Genomic DNA, 20666 nt, shown 5'->3' with positions numbered 1-20666 from the left:
TTATGATTTTGTGATAAAAAATATTATGATTTCAATCTTTTTTTTTTCTTCTTTTTTTTTTAAAGTGCATTTAATAATTTATCCAATATACATAGACATATATGAAGTTAGATGGGACAAGGCAGGAACAACAAAATTATGTTTGAAATGTTTCTTACCTCATCAGCACATTCAAAACTGTTAGAAGAAGAACATTTCTGCTCACTGTCCTGTGAAAATAGAAATAATATTCTTAGGATTGCAGCCATGAATGAAATACTGCACTGGTTAATGTTGATTGTGTCTGCCTGTCCAACATCCATCATTCCATCATGAACCTACAATTACCCAAGACATACACTGAGCTGTAGTGGAACAGTAGGGTTGGGGATCGTGAGAAATTTTCCGGTTCCGGTTCCGGCTCTGCCTAACGATTCCGGTTCCAGTTCCATTAAAATAATTAAACAACTAATAAAAAAATAGTAGTAAGGAAAAAATGCAAAATACTCAACTCAAACTGTTCTTTTTGTGTTTATTATTCTTGTAAAATTAATTTAGCAGACTTTTAATCTCAACAAATTTGCAAACACTTTCCAATAAGGTTCATTAGTTAAAATAAGTTAACTGCATTAACATGAACTAATAATGAACTGCATTTCTACATGTTAATTTCAACATTTACTAATACGTTATTAAAATCAAGAGTTGTATTTGTTAACATTAGTTAAGTTATGTTTATTATGTGTCTGTGTAGATATTTTTCATGCAAGCTGTAAGGTGAGCTAGACTCTGGGTTAGTAGTAACATCAATTAATCATGTTACGGCTTACCCTAAGAAAAAAAAATAGTTGTTTTTGTGCTTTTTTAACTTCTGTATGCACACCAAACAAGCCAACATTTTACCACTGAGCAAATTCTCAGGAACCCTGCATTGTCCCTTTACAGGCCCACTTAGTGCTGCCAGCGCAGGACCCCTGAGAATTTGCTCACTGGCAAAATTCAACTGTTTTATTGAAAATCATCTGATCAGTTTTTCTTCTCACAACTTTTGCTGTAACAAATGTGCTTCAGAAACACACAGTTCCAGCAGCCAGAGAAACATTAAAGTTAAGAAGTCAAAGGTCAAGAGCCCAACTAAAGCAAGCACTTACCTCCATAACAGTGACTTCAAACTATATTATTTTCAATAAAAGGAGGCTAAGTGAGGGCTGCCCGTAAAGGGCCCGTGCTAAGGGGCCAACGTTTTGCCAATGAGCAAATTCTGGGGGGTCCTGCGCTGGCAGCACTAAGTCGGCCCGAAAAGGCCCACTTTGCAAGCTTGTTTGCAGGGAATGGTTTCCTTGTTAGATTATATTTTGATGTTTTATGGTCACATAAGAACGTTACAAAGAGGACGTTAACAGAACGTTCCCACACGGTCCTCTGATGGTCATTTAATAACGTTACTGATATGAGTTTAGGGTGACGCTCTATTTAGGTTATTTTATAGTTGCGCAAAAATGTTACAAATAGGATATTTGAGAAGTTAACAAAATGTCCTATACTGCAAAAAAAATAAAAAATTACTGTAAAATTTACGGTAAAAAAACCAGCAGATGTGGTAGCAATGTAAAAAAGAAAATCTGTTAAATTTATGGTAAAAAACGTATTTCATTAACTGATATAATGTTACTTTACCAACCTTTTTGAAGTAATAATATCTGTTTTGTAGCTTTGTAATACACTGACAACCACCAATAACAAAGTGGTGATGAGAGTCACATGCTGAATCAAAGATCATCACAAGCAGCTTTTCTGAGAAAAACAATACTAATATATAGGAAACACAGTGTCATTCACACAAACACCATCATGGTACTGTAACACACATGACATTTTAAAAATGCAATAAACATTAATTTAACAACATTAGATGTAACACAAAACTCTAATGTGCATAACGGATTAGAAAAAAACTAACAGTTATTTCAATGAAAATACATCAAATGTGAAGTGTCATGCAGGGAATTGTGGGAATGTCAATTTATGTTTTTTCACTGTAAATTATACAATGACTTGTTATTTTTCACTTCCAAAAGCTAATTTTAACAGTATTTTACCGTAAAATTACATTAAATGTACCATTAGATCTATTACAGTTATTCACTGTATATTGTATGGAAACTTTCTTTTAACCAATTAACTGTTTTTCACCGTAGCATTTTTACAGTCTTTTACCGTTAAAATCACGGTAATTTTTTACAGTGTATAGTAATAGTCCCAGAACCTCCTAAATGTTCCCTAAAGGTTCACCAAATAACATCCCCCAACCCTTAAAAGAACTCCACATTATGACCGTCTCTGAACTTTATTTCTTTCATAGAAAACTTCTTAATGAGAATTAACAGAGGTTTAGATGTTGATGTTTTATTGAAAATAATAAAGTTTGTGACAGTTAAGGAGGTGAGCGTTTGCTTTAGTTGGGCTCTTGATTGACATTGGGGTTTCTCTGGCTGCTGTAACTGTGTTTCTCAAATGCTTGTTAAAGCAAAACTTATAAGCAAAGTTCTGATCAGATAGATTTGAGTGTGTCAACTGTTAGTTTTGTGTTATTATTATCTGTGTTTTTTTTTCTGACAGTATTTTTCTCACATTTTCTGGTACCCAAAGAAATTAGCAGTTTTTTTTTTTTTTTTTTTCACAGTGTATATTTGCTGGCAGAACTAGTGGGTATAAGACAGAACAAAGGAAGTGCTGACTGATTCTCTGTCACGGGAAGCTCGCCAAAAAAAAAAAACAAACAAAAAAAAACCATGAAAAAATACTTTAACCACGTGGTACTCACTGCAAAGTCTTTTTTTATATATAGGGACTGCAGAGCTCCACCTCTCTCGATGTCTAAAGGGGTGGAGGGATAGAGTTGTGGGTAGAGTTAGGGTGTGGGTGGATATTACACCCACTATAGGAGCAAATAACATTCAAGCTACACATAAGCTCCACCCATTTGCTCTGCACTGGAATGAACTGAATTAGGATGCAATTCATGGAGTAACTTTATCCTGTGAATTACCATCAACAAGAAAAATAGATTGAGCACAAAATTGCCTCCCCTTTTTATCAATTGAATTGAATCTTTAATTTTGCTTTCTTTGTTTTCTGCTACATGTGTCAATGCTTCAATGAGAAATACTTGAATTGCAAATAGGCCAAATACGTCAATTTGAAATGAAAAGAGTTAATTCAGGATAAACAAGACTGGTTGCATTAAAACATTGACAAGATTATTTTTTAACCACAGACCCTTAAAAAGACCACAGAGCATGTTTTATTCTAGTGCAGAGAATGAACGCAGTTCACTGAGTGTGACGCCAGAAACTGTCAAAGTGAAACTTCTGTGGTCTCATTTCACAAAGAAAAAGTATTGTGACCTGATGGATGGAAAACCTGTGTGTATTGGACGCAAGTTGATGCATGTGTGAGTAGTTTGTGGGTAAAGAGTGTCTTCATTTCCTCTTCTGTCAATAAGAACTTCACGGTCAGACTTCCTTTTCACGAAAACATGCTTTACAGACACTGATGTTTCAGAAACAGTCAAATAAGAGTCACAGTTTACACATTATTCCTACACATCATTCATCACTTATAGACACTTATAGACTAAAAGACAAATAATGCACACATTATAAATGAATTATTCTTCCATTCTATGACATTAATTATTCCTACACATTGCCACAAATGAACAAAATACTAAAATAATAAACTTCCAATATCATTTAACAGCTGCCTGTGGTATAGAATGTTTTCTGCCAGCAGTGAGTCTTAATAAATGCGACTGTACTGTGATTTTACAGTGAAACCCAGTGTGTGTTGAGTGAAGGGTGGTCGAGTCCTGCTGGGGGAGGATCCACACACACACACACACACACACACACACACACACACACACACACACACACACACACACACACACACACACACACACTATATTAATATCACAGTTCTGTCAAATCAAAACACACAGCTTTCAGAGATTTTCATCATGATGATACAGTGCTCAGAGAAAATGGTTCATGTTGGCATTTTGTTCTGCTTGTGTTTCACGCAACTTCATGGTAAGTTACATGTTTAGTGTGTTTATGTAGTAATGTTTTTATTGAGTTGATGCATTGGTTTTTATACAAGGTAATATGTTAGATTTATGATGTTTTGGATTCAGTTCTGTCATTACAGATCACATTAGAGAGAGATTCAGTCAGCTGTTAATAAGCTCATCAAATCCATAAAAAAGTTGACCTGTGAGAATATCACATTAAAATATGTGAAGATAATATAGTTTAATATAGTGAATAATATAGCTGAGTTTGTCTCAAGGTACAAAATTATTCAACATTATTTTGTTTTAGATGTTTGTGTGTGTTTAGCAAAATCAGTGATCAAACATTTTAGAACCATCAGAATCTGTTATTGTAAACTGCAAAGGTCACGAGTGTTATTGAAAAAACGTTTACCTTTTAATCTGACAAACTCTGTTTGTTCTCCAGGTGTGTTTGGTGATTCAGTGTCAGTGATGGAGGGAGATTCATTCACTCTAAACTCTGATCTTACTGAAATACATGAAGATGATCTGATTCTGTGGAGGTTTGGGATGAAAAACACTTTAATAGCTGAAATAGATGTACAGGCCGACACTATCACTGTATATGATGATGTTCTTGATGGGAGATTCAGAAACAGACTGAAACTGAACAATCAAACTGGATCTCTGACCATCATGAACATCACAACTGAACACAGTGGATGTTATGAACTACAGATGATCAAAAATATAAGAAAGAGTTTCAACCTTACTGTCTATTGTGAGTTTAATATGGTTTTCTTTATTTGTTAATTGCTTTGAAGTAGACATATCCTAAATTATGATTTTTCAATGTTAAAGGTCCCGTTTTTCGTGGTTTTTTGAAGCTTTGATTGTGTTTATAGTGTGCAATATAACGTGTTCATGTTTCGCGTGTAAAAAAACAGTATTTTTCACATAATTTACTTATTTGTATACCGCTGTTTCCACTGTCATAAAAACGGGCTGATGACTTCCTTGTTCTATGAAGTCCCTCCTTCAGAAATACGTAACGAGTTCTGATTGTGCCAGCGGTTCCTGTGTTGTGATTCGACAGCAGTTTAGCGCATCTTGCCCGGAAAGGTCACGCCTCTTACTATAACGTGGAGATGCACGCGTTCAGTGTTACTGTAAACATGTCTTTAATTTGACCCTATCAATTTGAGCCGGAATCAGACCAGGTGATTGGACTGCGGGCTGAAAATAACAGCGTTTCGACGACATGGCGACAAACACACTCTACAAACGCAACTCTTGTGTATTCCTGTGGGCGGAGGTTAGTCAAAAAACTGTTTTAGTGACGTCATTAAAGAAGGAAGTAGAGGGATGTAGTCCAAACTGGCCGTTCGATGTAGGCGACTTCTGTTAAATAAAATATCTCGCTTGGCATTGAACTTTGAGCTTTAAAATTTTACAGATTTTATTTATACTCTAACAACAACAACAACAACATTACACACTAACTAAAGTTTGAAACATGGGATCACGAAGAATGGGACCTTTAAAATGGTCAATTCTAAGATACACAATAATTTTTGATGTTCCCTTTTCAAACCTCCTGAACACTTTTCTTTTTTAGAAAATGAAATTATTCTGATACTGGCATCTCTCCTTTTTTTTTATAAATCTGAAAATCACAAACTCATCAGATAGCATGATCTCCACTGATGTTTTTCAGCTCGTCTGCCTGTTCCTGTCATCAGCAGTAACTCTTCACAATGTTCTTCATCATCATCATCATGTTCATTGGTGTGTTCAGCTGTGAATGTGAGTCATGTGACTCTCTCCTGGTACAAAGGAAACAGTTTATTGTCCAGCATCAGTGTGTCTGATCTCAGCATCAGTCTCTCTCTACCTCTGGAGGTGGAATATCAGGATAAAAACACCTACAGCTGTGTGCTGAACAATCCCATCAGCAACCAGACGAGACATCTGGACATCACTCACCTCTGTCACACATGTGCAGGTACAGCGGTGAATTACTTTGATTTTACATTGACTGATAAATTAAGATGCAAAAAAAAAAAAAAAAAAAAAAAAAAGAGAGACCTCCTGTCATCATTTAGTCATGCCTTTCTAAACAGGTTGCAACCTGCATATACAAAAAAAAAAAAGAAGTTACAAAAATCCAGTGGTGCGCAGACACTTCTAATGATGAAATTTGCGTCACACACACTGTATGCAGCATTAAACAATTTTCAGACATATAACATTTTACATACAACATTTTAATCTTTTTCTTGCAACTGCTAGTTTATATACCCCACATTTAGACTTTATAACTCAAAGGTTTATAAGTTTCTGATTCTGTGGCTCCCATAGACTGCTACTGCAAAACTGTTATTTTCTGACAGACTGCCACCAGGTAGGCTCTGCCCACAAAACACATCACTGTTTCCAAACACCTAAATGGTCTATTGTTCATCCCAGTTTCCTCGCTCCTCTGTAAAGCAATGCTTGAGTGATAAAGGATATTCTGTTTCCTTTGATTCCTCCATCCTCCCTTCCTCATATTCTTGGAAGAAGGAGCTAAAATATCAGGAAGGAAAAAAGGTTGTGTGCTGCTTGCCCCATGGGTGCTTCTCGATACTCAAAATTGATGCTTCCTCATTTCCTCGCTACATCCTCCAGGCTTTAATTCTCCTCCCTCATTACATCTGTCACAATAATTTAAATGTATGCTTTTCTGTTGCAGTTTAAATCACATATTTCAATGGGGCATCTTGCATTATTAATATTTATTTTGATTTATTTTTTTAAATAACCAAAACTTTAACAACATGTAGGCAGATCCCTCAAGCGCAGCTGATGACACTTTGAAGTGACACTCGAGTGATCAAGAATATTCCAATATACAAAGAACATTTCGATTCATCTGTCCTCATTTTCTTTCCTTGCATCCTCCCCTCACATCTGGAGGGTGGAGTTTAGACGTGAGGAAAGGAAGCAAGGATGCACAAATAAGAAATGAGAAGCATCCCATGACAGCCAGTAATACTTCTTCCAGGGGTCCAGGAGACATTTTCAAAGTGGGGGACCAAACTGTAAGCAAAAGCCCAGATAGTAAGATTAGATTTCCAGATATCGGACCATCATCATATATTAAACCTGCCTGATCATTAACCTCCTAAGCACTGGGACCATTTTGGGGATTTCCGGCTGGATTTGGCATACTCAAATTGAAAAGCTTTCCATACCCTCATACAGTGCTCTAAATACAAAATCTTGGTGTCATTTTACAGGAAGCCATTTGAAGTTACATTAAACACTCCTAAAAGTGATAATGAAAAAAAAAAAAAAAATGATAGTATATATTGTATATAGTATACCTAAATAAAAAGTCTCGCCATACCATTTACAGTGGTATAAATCCAATATAGCTTTATAGTTTTATATAGTTTTTACAGAAAACTCTTCGAAAACACATAAAGAGTTGAAAGTGATGTATATTATAGTGTATTTTGTCTGTGCTATAATAAACTAACAAACAAAAAAGAGGTGTTTTATGATCTTGATCACTTTTATTCTTTCAGGACTCAAGACTCTATTACAATCCAGAACATCCTCCAGATTTGTATAATTCCTTATATGTGCATAATTGTTTGTCATTTGTGTTGAGCATCACCTCAGCATCACCCGTCTGCCTCCTGATTTTTTTCACTGTAATAATACCCATTTCACAATATCAAAATGTAGATTTATTATTCGAGTTTGTAGTGCAGTAATACAGTTTATACATACCAAACACAAGAGTCCTCTCCTCTCGTGCGTCCTCCCCATTCACTTTAGTTTTGCTTTCAAAGATCTCATTTATCGATGCCATTGATGCTTTTCCGTTGCTAGATGTGATTATCGAAATCAAAACAGTCCATAAACTATAAATCCTCAAAAAAACCTCACAAATACTTCAGTCAAGCCAGCTCACGCGTCAACCGGAACTGAATGTGAGAGATCAGCCTGTGTCAAATTTCTCGGTTTCTGAATGGACGGTTGGCTTGATTGACATGTCCGCACGAACGCTAACTTACAGGCATGATTTATATACCATAGACATGTCTTCAGAAAACGTTAGCATGCTTTGATCGATGGTTTGGAGATTGCGTGTTTCTTCGAGAGTGCATTTCCTGTTTCTGCACATCCGCAGCAAAACAGTTGATTTACGAATGAAAGCTCACAGAAATGTGAAAATTGTTTCATTTGAAAGAAAATTAAGCTACTTTGTAGCTTTTTTGATACTGTTTTAGTTTGATACTGACTTAAGCAGCCTTTATCAAAAGGAGCAGGGGCTAACAGACCATATTAATCAGACAAACCTTGATCCTTTGAAATTTCATTCAGAAAAACCTGTGCATAGAGCTCCATCTAGTGTTCAAAATCGTCACACCAGAACAGTAACAGCTATACATTTGATTTATCAGAGTGTGGTATAAACAAATCTCACAATAGAACAGCAAAAGGCCCAATAATACATTTGTAAATTGACAACACAGCACTGACCTTTCACAGAGGTGCACAATGCTGTTGTTAAAGATCAACCTTTCTGCATATTTCAGCTCCAACACACCTGTTTGCACAACTATCAAGTGTTCCTGAAGACCTTCATAAGCTGGTTCAGGTGTGTTTGAGTAGGGTTAGAGAGCTTGCATATCATTCATATTCATTCATGTGTAAAGTGTCCTAGTGCAGAGGTTCCCAAACACATTCCTGGAGCCTCTGCATGTTTTCCATTTAATCAAACACATGATTCAGATCATCAGCTCATTAGTCAAGACCCTTGTGTTTTGTAAACATATAAACTCCTGCATGTCCATCTCAAAGATTCTCTCAGTACATAACTCAGATAACGGTCCCACTTTATATTAAGTGTCCTTAACTACTATGTACTTGCATCAAAAAATAAGTACAATGTATTTATCGGGTTCATATTGAATTGCAAAACACTTTTGCTGCTATTGAGGTGGAATACGGGTAAGGTTAGGGAAAGCTTTGGTGGTATGGGTAGGTTTAAGCGTAGTGGTAAGGGTTAAGGGATGGGTCAACAGTGTAATTATAAATGTAATTACAGAAAATAATTACAGATCTAATTACATGTAGGTAATTTTAAAATATAAGTACAATGTAAAAACATATATGTACACAATAAGTGCATTGTATCAAATGATTAATTTAAATGTAAGTACATAGTAGTTAAGGCCACTTAATATAAATTGGGACCCAGATAACTTACACAGAACTATATAATGCAGCATTTTATATATATATATATATATATATATATATATATATATATATATATATATATATATATATATATATATATATATATATATATATATATCTACCTCCTCACTGCCTTCATATGTGCTACAGATATAAACACACTTAGAAATGAAACTATAACAGCATTTGACCACTAGAGTGATGGATCATATATATTCTTACAGAATACCGGTAAATTACACTTGTAATGTGTTATTTGCTTAGTTCACTAAATTGTGTATATTAGTATTATTGAAAATGTTTACCCCAAAGAAAATTATGCACTGATAACCCATAAAGCAATTTACCATAGTAACAACAGTTTCACCCCAAAAAGTTACTGAAAATACAGTTCTCACCTTGAAATCGTAATTGAATGAGATGTTCAGAGTGAAAGATTGTCCCTTGGATTGGGAACAGCCAACACAGTGTGCTTTTTTTTCCCTGACTTGTAACTTGTTTATAAATAGTACTACAAGCAGTATTTTTCTACTAGAGCGCCATCTAGTGTCCTAACCAGGAATTCACCATTCCAAGATTAACACCATTTAATAATAATAAATATAATATATAATAAAATTACATTTAGACTCAGTAACTTGAGTTTCTGATTAAAACTGACAGATACCAGTTATGGGAAAATCAGATGTGTTTTTATTGGCATTTATCACATGAACACAATAACTTTTAAGTTAATTTCCTTGTTTCAGAAAAAGAAGTTGCAAAGTATTTATAGTAATTATATAAGAAAATAAGATGGAATGTCAAACTTGCCTTATATACACATACAGACTGACCAGATGCAACAAGTTTTATTATATAACAGTGAAAGCATGTTGAAATGAAGACTTGCCTTATCTCTAATTCACTTGTGAAGATAATGCAGTGCACAACAGCAGATTTGACAGGAACAGAAAGTATAACATCATATAAAATGAAATGAGCAAATATAAAAAGCAATACAAAAAGACAAAACAGCATACATGAAGTAACAACACATGTACGTTTACTCTCTTGAAGCCACACACCTTAGATCAGGACCTGAAATGTTAAAGGTGAAAGTCTTAAATGATTCAGTGAGAGTTATTATGTGGGCGTCTCCGTATCCCGCTGAACTGAACCACCATCTCTGTGAGAGCAGGGGAGATCATACGGTCAGAGTATGTGTGTTCCTTGAAGCACAGAAGGAGAGATTTAATCGAGAGAGGTTAGAATGACAGCAAACTTTAGCTTTTTTAATATACAATTATAATTTTATCAGGTTTAAAAATCATAATATATACCAAATGAAGCTGTGTGAATGGTATTTCAGTGATTTCCCCATTGTGTGGTGTGATGCTATGAAGCAGGATATCCTGAATGGGAGAGAGAAGGTTAAGAGTAATTCACTAATGTTTTTTACATCAGGAGAGGAATAAAAGATCCAGTGAAACTGCCACCTGCCGTTTTTAACTCCACAAAACACACCGACAACATCCAGTTACACTAGTAACTGAAGCTGCCTGAGGCTTTCTGAATATTTTTGACAATTTCATTGCCACCTTTATTCCAGTACATTAACTCCAGTGCGAATGCACATATCTGATAACGCCAGCAAAAATGCAAAACATCATTCTCATATTACAGATGTTAACTGACACACAGATATAAGAGATAAGCTCAGAGCATGAGTCTTTCACTGTGTGAACTAAAATAATTATGTGATGTTTAACTATTTATCCAGCCAATAATAAAAAAAAACCTAAACAACTAACTTTTGCAAACAAAGACAGTGAAATAAGAGTGATTTGGATGAAACGACTGGTATTATTTGTCCCAAAAGTTTCCTGTTACATTTTGCATGTTACATGCTTTTTTCAAACTGACAAGCTGACTGAGCACAGAGGACGGCACCAGTTTAGACAATAAATAAGCCACAAAATAAAGTTAAATACCACAAAAACTTACCTGACGTTCAGGATTCTTCCAGGTGCCTGTTTTAAAAACATTAAACACAGATTCAACATATTTTGATGATAAAAACAGGTTTTATGTCTGTTAAAGTGTCTTTTACACAGTAAATCTCAGTGTGTCACTTGTTATATGAGCTGTTTGTAATACTTACCAGTTCCTGTTTGATGCGAGCCCCTGTTTCGACAGCAAAGCAAAGCAATAGCTACAGCCGCGACCAGCAGAAGAAAAGCAACACCAATTACTGCTATAACACACAGAGACCTATCCTGTGCTGTAATGATAAAGAGATCAACAAATCAGCAATATGACCATCATTTCTGATTGATGTTTGTGCCTTTTTTCTTTTTTGGTTGTCAGTTATACTATAGATTATTAACCTCAGAAAACATGCTGATCTTAATATGGTTGTTGTTGTTCCATTAAAAGACTCAAAATACTCACAATAGACAGAAAGATTGATTCTCTTGAACAGGGTGATATTGCCGGTGATATCGAGATGATAAAGTCCAGCGTGTTTAGTTCTGATGTTCCTGATGGTCAGAGATCCGGTCTTGTAGTCCAGCTCCAGTGTGCCTCTGAATCTCCCATCAGCTCCATCAAATGTAGCGAAGATCCCAAAGGTCATTTTTGCTATGACCGAGTCTCCATGTTCACACCTCCATATTATCACATCATATCTGTGGATTTTAGGAACACCAGACTCTAGAGTGACAGAAGTTCCCTCCATCACCGACAGCCTGTTCCCTCCATCTGTCTCGACATACAGTGAAACACAGGAGAACTTTCACGGACAGAGATTAAGCATACAGTAAAACATTTATGCATTTGGCATATGCTACGATAGAAACCAAAACATCAGCATGCAACAACATATGCTGTTTTTTTCAACAGGGACAGGCTCAAATATGCCAATAGCAATCAAAATCGAGAAATACATCACACAATACATCCTCAGCATCAGCCAACAGCAAATAAAAGCATGTAACCAATCCACTGAAATTAGCTTGAGCATTCAATGTAAACATGCAATGAGCGCACAGGACACATCAGCGAAGCATTAGTGGCATCTGTTAACCGCTACTAACCCCTCTAGAGTAAATGGCAGCCTAACCACACCCTATCCAATCCAAACTGAATGACTTAAATGAGATCACTCACAGTCGCAGCTAAATAGAGCAAAGCAGCTCAAACGTTGGTTCAGGAAGCGCTTTTAGAACTAATGCCAAATCACCGGCAGGTCCCAGATAGCAAGTAATGGTCTAAATAATGTTAAATCAGTGTTAATGTGTCAACGTTAACCATACTGATTCAATATCACTTTTGCACCCGCAATTAATGTTGAAAAAATCAATGGTAATGGCATTGAATCAATGTTACAATGTGAAGTTGGTTCAACATCATGCTTAAACTCTCAGAAAATGAAACACAACTACAACTGACTTAAAGCCACACAGCCTGAAATCAACTGAAGATAAAAAAGACAATAAATCTCTCAAGATCTCAGCAGAAACTCTTTTTGAGAATTAACAAAGGTTTAGATGTTTTATTGTTTGGTCACCATTCTGGTTATCAGTGTTTCTATTGGCTTTTTGTGTGAGTTTGTGGTCTTTGTAACAGTGTTTAACAATACACGTAATATGTTTTTTTCATGTGGTCATGAAGTATTGTTGGTGAAGGTAACCTATTAAAAACAAATATGCACTTTTGGTCAGGAGTACAACTAGTAAATGATTTTCTTTTATGAGGCTGAAAACTATATCACCAGGGGCCGTATTCACAAAACATTTTATCTTACCACTAAGAGTTCTCCTAAATAGCAGTAAAAGTTCTTAGCTAAGAGTTTTCTCTTAAAACCTATTCACAAAGCTGCTGAGAAAAAAGTAAGGGAGGAATGTTTGAGTGGCCAAAGACTCTCCAAGGATCACAGCTGGAGAATTGCAGAGATTAATTGAGTCTTGATTCTTAGAAAACCTAAAAAAATTATCAAACAGCACCAACATCCCCAAGATGTTCGGGAGGGTTTCAAGAAAAATCCTCTGCTCTCATCCAGAAACAATCTCCAGCATATTCAATTGTCAGACAAGACTGGAACTTCAAACGGGACCAGCTTCTATGGTCAGATGAAACTAAAAAAAGAGCTTTTTGGCAGCAAACTCACCAGATGGGTTTGGTGCACACATGGATAAAAAGTACCCCATGCCCACGGTTAAATATACTGCTGGATCTTTAATGTTGTGGGCCTATTTTTCTGCTGGAGGTCCTGGACATCTTGTTCAGATACATGGTATCATGGATTCTACCAAATATCAACAGATAAAAAAATCAAAACCTGACTGCTCCTGCTAGAAATCCAATAATGGGCTGTGGTTGGATCTTCCATCAGGACAATGATCCAAAACAAACATCAAAACCAACACAAAAATGTCACTGAACACAAAATGAAGCTTCTGACATGGCCATCTCAGTCCTCTGACCTGAACCCTAAAGAAAATGAGTGGAGTGAACTGAAGAGAAGAAGCACCAACATGGAGCTGGGAATCTGAACGATCTATAGAGATTTTGCATGAAGGAATGATCTCTGATCTCTTGTCATGTGTTCTCCAAACTCATCAGGCATTATAGAAGAAGACTCAGAGCTGTTATCTTGGGAAAAGGAAGTTGCAAAAAATATTGAATAAAAGGGTGCCAATAATTGTGGCCAACGTGTTTTGGATATATAAACATTTATTTCATAATGTGACTTTCCCCCCACTTTCAATTCTTTTTCTTCAGTGAAAGGTTAGATTTTTGCAAATTTTATGAATTAAAGATCAAAAGGATAAACAATGCATAATTATTTTTATTGTCATCATTGATCATATTTACCAAGGGTGCCAATAATTCTGAGCACCACTGTAGTGTATAGCGACAAGTATTGTCCCTGCTGAATATTCCAGCATTACTGTTCCCCAGCATAAGGTATGGTTTGCATGCTGGTCCCCAGCATGGGATTCTGGTTGCTGGTTTGCAGTTTCCCATCATGAGAAGCGCGTGTGCTGGTGGTCCAGCATAAGGTATGTTTTGCATGCTGGGACAAGCTTGGGATGCCTGAGGGCTGATGGACCAGCATATGTTGTCTTTTGGATGCTGATAAGATTCCAGCAAGACCACAGCAAAACTTGTGTATGTGTTAAAATTTGTTGAAGTCTGTTTGGAGTCACCATTATGGTGATCAGTGTTTCATTATGTGACTTTTAGTTGGCCATTTGGCCCTTGACTTTGGTTGAATTAATTATCTTTCAGCAACTGACTACAATATTTAATGCTCCTGACTGCAGTGACATACCTTTTACTATGTACACTTTTTGGGATCAGTGACTGACAGCCTGATTTTGACATAGGAGTTCTCAAATGACCATTAAAATCTTTAAAAACAGCAACTTTCAATTCTGAGTTTTTATTATCGATAATAAAGTAGAATTTCAAAAACATTTTTTGGAAGTTAGTCAGGCTGACACAGACAACAAACGTCTAACCAATCAGCATTAGGAGCGTATGGCGGTCGAGGAAAGAGAACGAGCAAGAGGGAGATTTGAAAATATGAAGAAAAAAAAAAAACCTGCAGTATTAGAGATGAGACAATACAAATGCTCAAAACAATATCACTGGAATGAAGGTTTATGACTGGGCAAGCGCTTTAGGACCAGCGTTTATATTAGAACAGCTTTCCAGCGCTGGAGAGAGATAAGTGGGAAGGCCTGAAAACAGATGTGGAGGCTGCTTTGATTCTGCTTCTCATGTGAGTAACACAGGGTCTGGAGCTGCTGTGCTGTTGGCGACTAACATGAACACTTGTTTGTATTTACTCTAAAGTACTGTACATTCATTTTGTGTGCTTCCTTGTTGTTCATTCTTCATCTGTGCTTTATTTTTGGAGCCGTTGTTTTTCCTTTATATCATTAACCCTTGAGGGACGGATTGGGCGGTACCGCCCAAAATGGCATACTTTTACAAATGTGTAGTTATCTCAAAAACGATTAACGCTAGAGAGATGCGGTCTTTTTTGCCGTCTTCCTCAGATTCCACTGAAAACAGCGGTATCCAGTTTGTATGTTAAACGCGCTTGCGTTATTGCGCAATACCACTGCGTAAACAGGCCAATGAAAACGATTATGTTAGGCAGATTCGACAGGCAACAACCAATGTAAAAATTGCCACTGGGAGGAATATTTTTCTAACCCAATCAGAGGAAGGTTACCATGATGTATTCTAGCCATTCAGAGGACTCTGTAGCTCTGCTGTAGCCTTGTAAAAGCTCGCTGGCCAATAGTAAAAGACCGGCAGCCGGGTGTAATCAATAAGCGATCGGAGAATCAGCATCAGGTGGAGAAAGCAGAAAGCGATCGGAGTGTTACAGAGAGCGATCTGAGTATTAAGTAGCACAAAGAGATAAATTCGAGAGAGATATAGCATTATTACAGAATTGTTTTATCAAAATGGCAAGCAGTAAAAGATTTACGGCAGAACAAGCTCTGGAACAATTACTGGAAAGTGACGAGGAGAAATCTGGAGCAGACAGCTTTTACACCGATGGAGAGGCCTTGCTTTGCTCACTGGCATGCCTAGGACTGTTTGTAAAAAAAAGTTAATTATTTAATTGTTCTTTACACATTTGATTAAACACATTTCTGTCAAGCAAAGAGTTTGAAATTTTTTTTTTTGTTCTATATTCTGTGATGTGTGATTTTCAGTAATAAATGACAAAAATCTAATTTTCGTTTTTGAAATTCTCTAGTTTACTGTACATTTTCTTTCACTCATACTTCCTTTCTAAACACATTACATGCATGCTTATGTTAGCTTAGGGTCTTCTGAATCCATAGATACCAAACGCAGGGTGTTCCATCTCCTTTACATATGATTTATAAGCCCAAATATAAAAATAGAGAAAACAGACCAAAAAGGGCTTAGTCCCAAAAATAAAAAAAAAACGCCTAGGACTGTTTGTAAATAAAGTTAATTATTTAACTGTTCTTTACACATTTGATTGAACATTAACCCATTTCTGTCAAGCAAAGGGTTTGAAAAATATATTTTTGGGTCAAAACCTTTTCACTATTGTTGTGTGAGGTAGGATTTTCAGTAATAAATGAGAAAAATCTCATTTTCGTTTTTGAAATTCTCTAGTTTATTGTACAATTTTTCACTCATACTTCCTTTATAAACATATTGCATGCATGCTTATTGTAGCTTAGGGTCTTCTGAATCCATTGATACCAAATACATGGTGGTCCATCATCATTACATATGGTTTATAAGCCGAAATGTAAAAATAGAGAAAACGGACCAAAAAGGGCTTAGTCCCCTAAGGGTTAATGTGTTAAAAATAGAAATATACAAGTAAAAACAAGTCCCCAAAAATCTACTTGCAAGTAGCATGACTATCCTGGTCCACCAGTTACAAATAGCATGACTATCCTGGTCCACCAGTTAGACAAGCACTATTTTAGCACAAACCCACATGGACCAGCATGGAATTCGTGGTGGTTTATGCTGGCCTTTTTAGCAGAGGTATCAGCTGTGAATTATGTATTTTGAATGATGTCAAAATTGTTTTATATTCATAAATCTGATAATGTAGTTGCAAGAGCATGACAGCAGGGTGCTTGCAATTTGTAATTGATGTTGTTGCGTATGGTGTTGACAGGAAAAAAAATGCTTATCACTGGAATCTTATCACATTGCAAATGGTGTTAAAAAATTAACTTATGGGAAAACCATAATATGTCTCAACTGTGGAAAAAAGAAATTAAGCATCTATGATTCAAACAAACTCAAACTCATAATAATCACATTCAAACATGATGACTGCACTGACAAATACTTAGGTGATGATACATGGGGAAACTTTTTGAGCAATGTTGCTGGGAAATTTTGCTGCTCAATGGGCACTTTCACAATGAGAATAGGCAACAAATTTCTATCTGGATAATTTAGATCGACAATTGTTGCCTATTGTCAATGGGAAAGTGCCCAAGCAACATCGCTCAGCAAAATTACCCGACAACATTGCTCAAAAACTAGCCCCGTGTATCATCACCTTTAGGCTTGAACATGACCCTTCTGTTGCTGAATTCAATTATTACTATTATTTTTTGAAGCATAAGGATAAGACACATTTTAAAAAAAGAGAAAAGTGTGGTATTCTCCTGAAAACAATGACAATTAGATATAAATATAAAGTTTCTGAGAACTTGGCACATGCATTTGCATCAGGATTTTTAAATAATTTGTTAATGACCCAGATATCCTTAAAGCATTTCAATATTAAAGTGACTCACCAATGATAGTGACTCTGAATGTCTTGTGTGTGGTGTAGCTGCTTTTTCTCTTGGTGATTTCTACTACATAAAGTCCAGAGGTGTTGGGTCTGATGTCAGTAATGATGAGAGATCCACTCTTTTGGTTCAGCTTCAGTCTGTCTTTGAATCTCCCATCAAGAACATCAGCAAAGATTTCAGCTGTTTGATTGTTTAGTTGACTTATGAGTGTCTCTTCAAACTTCCAGGTTATCTGATCATCTCTCTGTATCTCAGTAAGTCCAGAGTGTAGAATGACAGAGTCTCTCTCCAGCACCGGCATGAGCTTCACTCCATCTGACGCCAGATTAATCACACCTAATAAACAGAGAAACATGTGAGCCAGCAAACGCTTTCACCTTGAGTCTCAAACTTCACCTAAATACCTGACATACTCACCACTGACATTAAATGTCTTTGACAATAACCCACTGCCGCTGTTGACCTCAAGTTTATAAAGTCCAAAGTCATTGATTTTGATGTTGCTGATCTTGAGATCTCCAGTATGATCGTCCAGCTGCACTCTGCCTCTGTGATTCTCATTATCATTAACAAGTATTTTGATATTATTGGACTCACTAGTGATTCTAGCAATGAGATCTTCTCCAAACCTCCACTCAATCACACCGTCTCTCTGTATTTGAGTAACATCTGTATGTAGAGTGAAAGAATCTCCCACAATCACTGATACAGACTCCGCAACATCTGTCTCAACACCAGACGCACCTGCTGAACATACAGAAACAGTTGACGTTAAAATTCACATTAAATGCGAAAGCAGAAATAAAATCAACCAAAGCCTAAACAACGTTACAACAGAATTATTCCAATTATTGTCTCGACGGCGATTCAGAGAAAGGAGATGAAACAGATTTGTAACATTATAAACTACTAGTTAAAGGTTTGGAGGTCAAGATATTTATGGAAAGAAATTATTAAATTTAAATTATTATTAACAAAACTGAAAGTAAAATTAAAATTTCAGATAAAAGCTGTTCTTTTGAACTTTATATTAATCCTAATTTTTTTTTTTTTCCCAAAACTGATAATAAAATGATTCTTGAGCAGCAAACAGCATATTATAATTATTTCTGAAAGATCATGTGACGCTGAAGAAGACTGGAGTAATAATGCTGAAAATTATTACACTATTACTGATTTTCCTGTATTCAAGTACAAATGAATGCAGCTTTGGTGAGCAGCGGATAATTATTTTAAAACATAAAATATCTCACTTAAAAAGGGGGGAAAACATTATGGCGTAAGACCCGAGCTTTCTAAAACACGTTTCCACTAGCAAATAAAAACAAAAAAGCACAAAAAAAAACCACTTACCGTTCACAAATAATGAGAAAAGAAGGATTAACACAAGGCTCTTCATATTGATGTCAGGTTGAGTGTGGTGACACGAGGCTCCAGCATGGATCCAGCATTGAAGCCCCTTGTCGAGGCACGCATTTTTTGCAGAAAGTCACGTGATTAACATAAAGAAATATAAGAAACTCGACTCCAATAAAAACCGGTCGAATCTAGTTTACTTTGAATGCATTCTTAGCAGCATGTTGCTTAATTTTGGTGTTCATTGAGGGGCGATAAAGGTGACATTCTTCTGCAAGAATGACGTCAGATAGGAAAAGTTCCTCCATGTTCTCAGTTGATAATATATACATTATATTTACCGGCTTTATAGCTGGAGAAAATGTTACGAGCCAACAGATGGCGCTGTTGAGCAAAGCTACAGACTTTCATGAGGCTTCATTTCTCCATCCCGAGTGATTTATTCTGAAATTTTGCTAAACATTGTAGCCTATTTATGCTAAAACACATCTTTGTTAAAACATGATTTATTGAGATTTAGTTTTGAGTGAGCAGTAACAGGGCTGAAGACGGTAATATTAGTGATTATATGCAGGAAAAAATCCAAATGTTTATATAAAGAATTCAACAGATTCACCATTTCATTTAATGTGGCAAATACACTTGATAATTCAGCCTAAAATAAGTTGATACAATCTGAGTGGATCAAAATTGAAGATTGTAACTCGTCAACACAAAAAGCACTTTTATGCAAATGGGTTGTTGATGTGACGTCAGGTTTTTTTTTACATTCACACATGATGAAAATGAATATAATTAGTATTGTCATCATTTAAAATGCAGTAAATAGTTTAAAATTATCTAACTTACATGAACCTGTTGATATAAAAACTGCTTACTGTTATTAGATTAAAAGTTCAAAATCTCAAAATTGTCCAATGTTGTGACTGTCTCAAGCATGATTCAATAAATTACAACTTTTATAAATTAAAAAGAAAAACATTCATTTGTTAATAAATACCTCAGGCAACATTTTGTCACTGAAAACCATGTCCTCCGGTGTGACACCATATCCTGATTTTAAATCGGGCAATTCCACTGACAACTTTAATTAGTTGAAGGACCCCATTCAAGGTCATGTTACTGAAGCCCCCTGTGAAGCCCATGACATGTGCACATGTTATTTTTTTGTTTCAGAATTGTTCAAATTTTTTATTTTTTTGGAATCATTAAAGTGTTAAGTTTTGTTGTCCTTTGGTGTGACACGCCTATATTCTTAACTGTTGATATATGTCATACCATAGGACACATTTCGGTAAAAATGATAAAAAAGAAGTAATTATAAGTTAGTGACCCCTTATATTTTTTCTCAAACAGCAGACTTCACACTACATAATAATATGTATTTTTTTCATCAAAAGTATTGTTTTACAAAAAAATATACTGCATATTTGTCAAATTACCCAAATAAATGTCAACATTCTTTTATATTTCCATTTTATAATTATATTGTAAAACAGCTGTTAATATTATTGCAATTTTTTATTCCATATATTGCCTCTTTGTATCTTTTAAAATGATTTCATTTATTTTATTTGCCATTTAATAAAAAAAAAAAACATAACAGAAATGTAAATATTAAAAAAAATCTCCTGATGGTTTTAAACCCCAGGTTTTTTTTTTTTTTTTCTTTTCTTTTCTTTTTTAAATCAAATGCCACATAA

The 20666-nt window shown here is 35.6% G+C and overlaps 2 protein-coding genes across 2 annotated transcripts; one reads left to right on the top strand and one right to left on the bottom strand.

Annotated features, from left to right (window-relative positions):
- The first annotated feature begins 4024 nt into the window (after positions 1 to 4024).
- Positions 4025 to 6426, top strand: LOC137028202 (CD48 antigen-like). The gene is made up of 4 exons (XM_067396972.1): positions 4025 to 4073; positions 4503 to 4817; positions 5754 to 6041; positions 6398 to 6426. The coding sequence occupies exons 1-4, from the start codon at positions 4025 to 4027 to the stop codon at positions 6424 to 6426; spliced, it is 681 nt and encodes a 226-aa protein (XP_067253073.1).
- Positions 6427 to 10407: 3981 nt separating this feature from the next.
- On the bottom strand, positions 10408 to 19072 carry LOC137028201 (uncharacterized). The gene is made up of 8 exons (XM_067396971.1): positions 18961 to 19072; positions 18025 to 18354; positions 17608 to 17943; positions 11729 to 12037; positions 11439 to 11558; positions 11282 to 11307; positions 10618 to 10689; positions 10408 to 10506 (listed from the first exon to the last, which is right to left on the bottom strand). Exons 1-8 carry the CDS (start codon positions 19004 to 19006, stop codon positions 10408 to 10410), a joined length of 1338 nt encoding a protein of 445 aa, XP_067253072.1. The 5' UTR covers positions 19007 to 19072.
- Between the last annotated feature and the right edge of the window lie 1594 nt (positions 19073 to 20666).

This window comes from Chanodichthys erythropterus, chromosome 10, assembly GCF_024489055.1.
Source record: "Chanodichthys erythropterus isolate Z2021 chromosome 10, ASM2448905v1, whole genome shotgun sequence".
NCBI classification, from domain to species: domain Eukaryota; kingdom Metazoa; phylum Chordata; class Actinopteri; order Cypriniformes; family Xenocyprididae; genus Chanodichthys; species Chanodichthys erythropterus.
The sequence above is the reverse complement of the archived record's forward strand: the minus strand, read 5'-3'. Positions and strand labels throughout refer to the sequence as shown.

What these genes read in the sequence shown, in the direction of transcription:
- LOC137028202 (XM_067396972.1), top strand. Translation starts at nt 4,025, where the DNA reads ATGGTTCATGTTGGCATTTTGTTCTGCTTGTGTTTCACGCAACTTCAT. An exon ending in GTGTTTCACGCAACTTCATG is followed by an intron (nt 4,074 to 4,502) that starts GTAAGTTACATG and finishes TTTGTTCTCCAG; the next exon opens with GTGTGTTTGGTGATTCAGTG. An exon ending in TTTCAACCTTACTGTCTATT is followed by an intron (nt 4,818 to 5,753) that starts GTGAGTTTAATA and finishes GATGTTTTTCAG; the next exon opens with CTCGTCTGCCTGTTCCTGTC.
- LOC137028201 (XM_067396971.1), bottom strand. Translation starts at nt 19,006, where the DNA reads ATGAAGAGCCTTGTGTTAATCCTTCTTTTCTCATTATTTGTGAACG. An exon ending in TTTCTCATTATTTGTGAACG is followed by an intron (nt 18,355 to 18,960) that starts GTAAGTGGTTTT and finishes CTGTATGTTCAG; the next exon opens with CAGGTGCGTCTGGTGTTGAG. An exon ending in CATTCACACAGCTTCATTTG is followed by an intron (nt 10,507 to 10,617) that starts GTATATATTATG and finishes CTGTGCTTCAAG; the next exon opens with GAACACACATACTCTGACCG.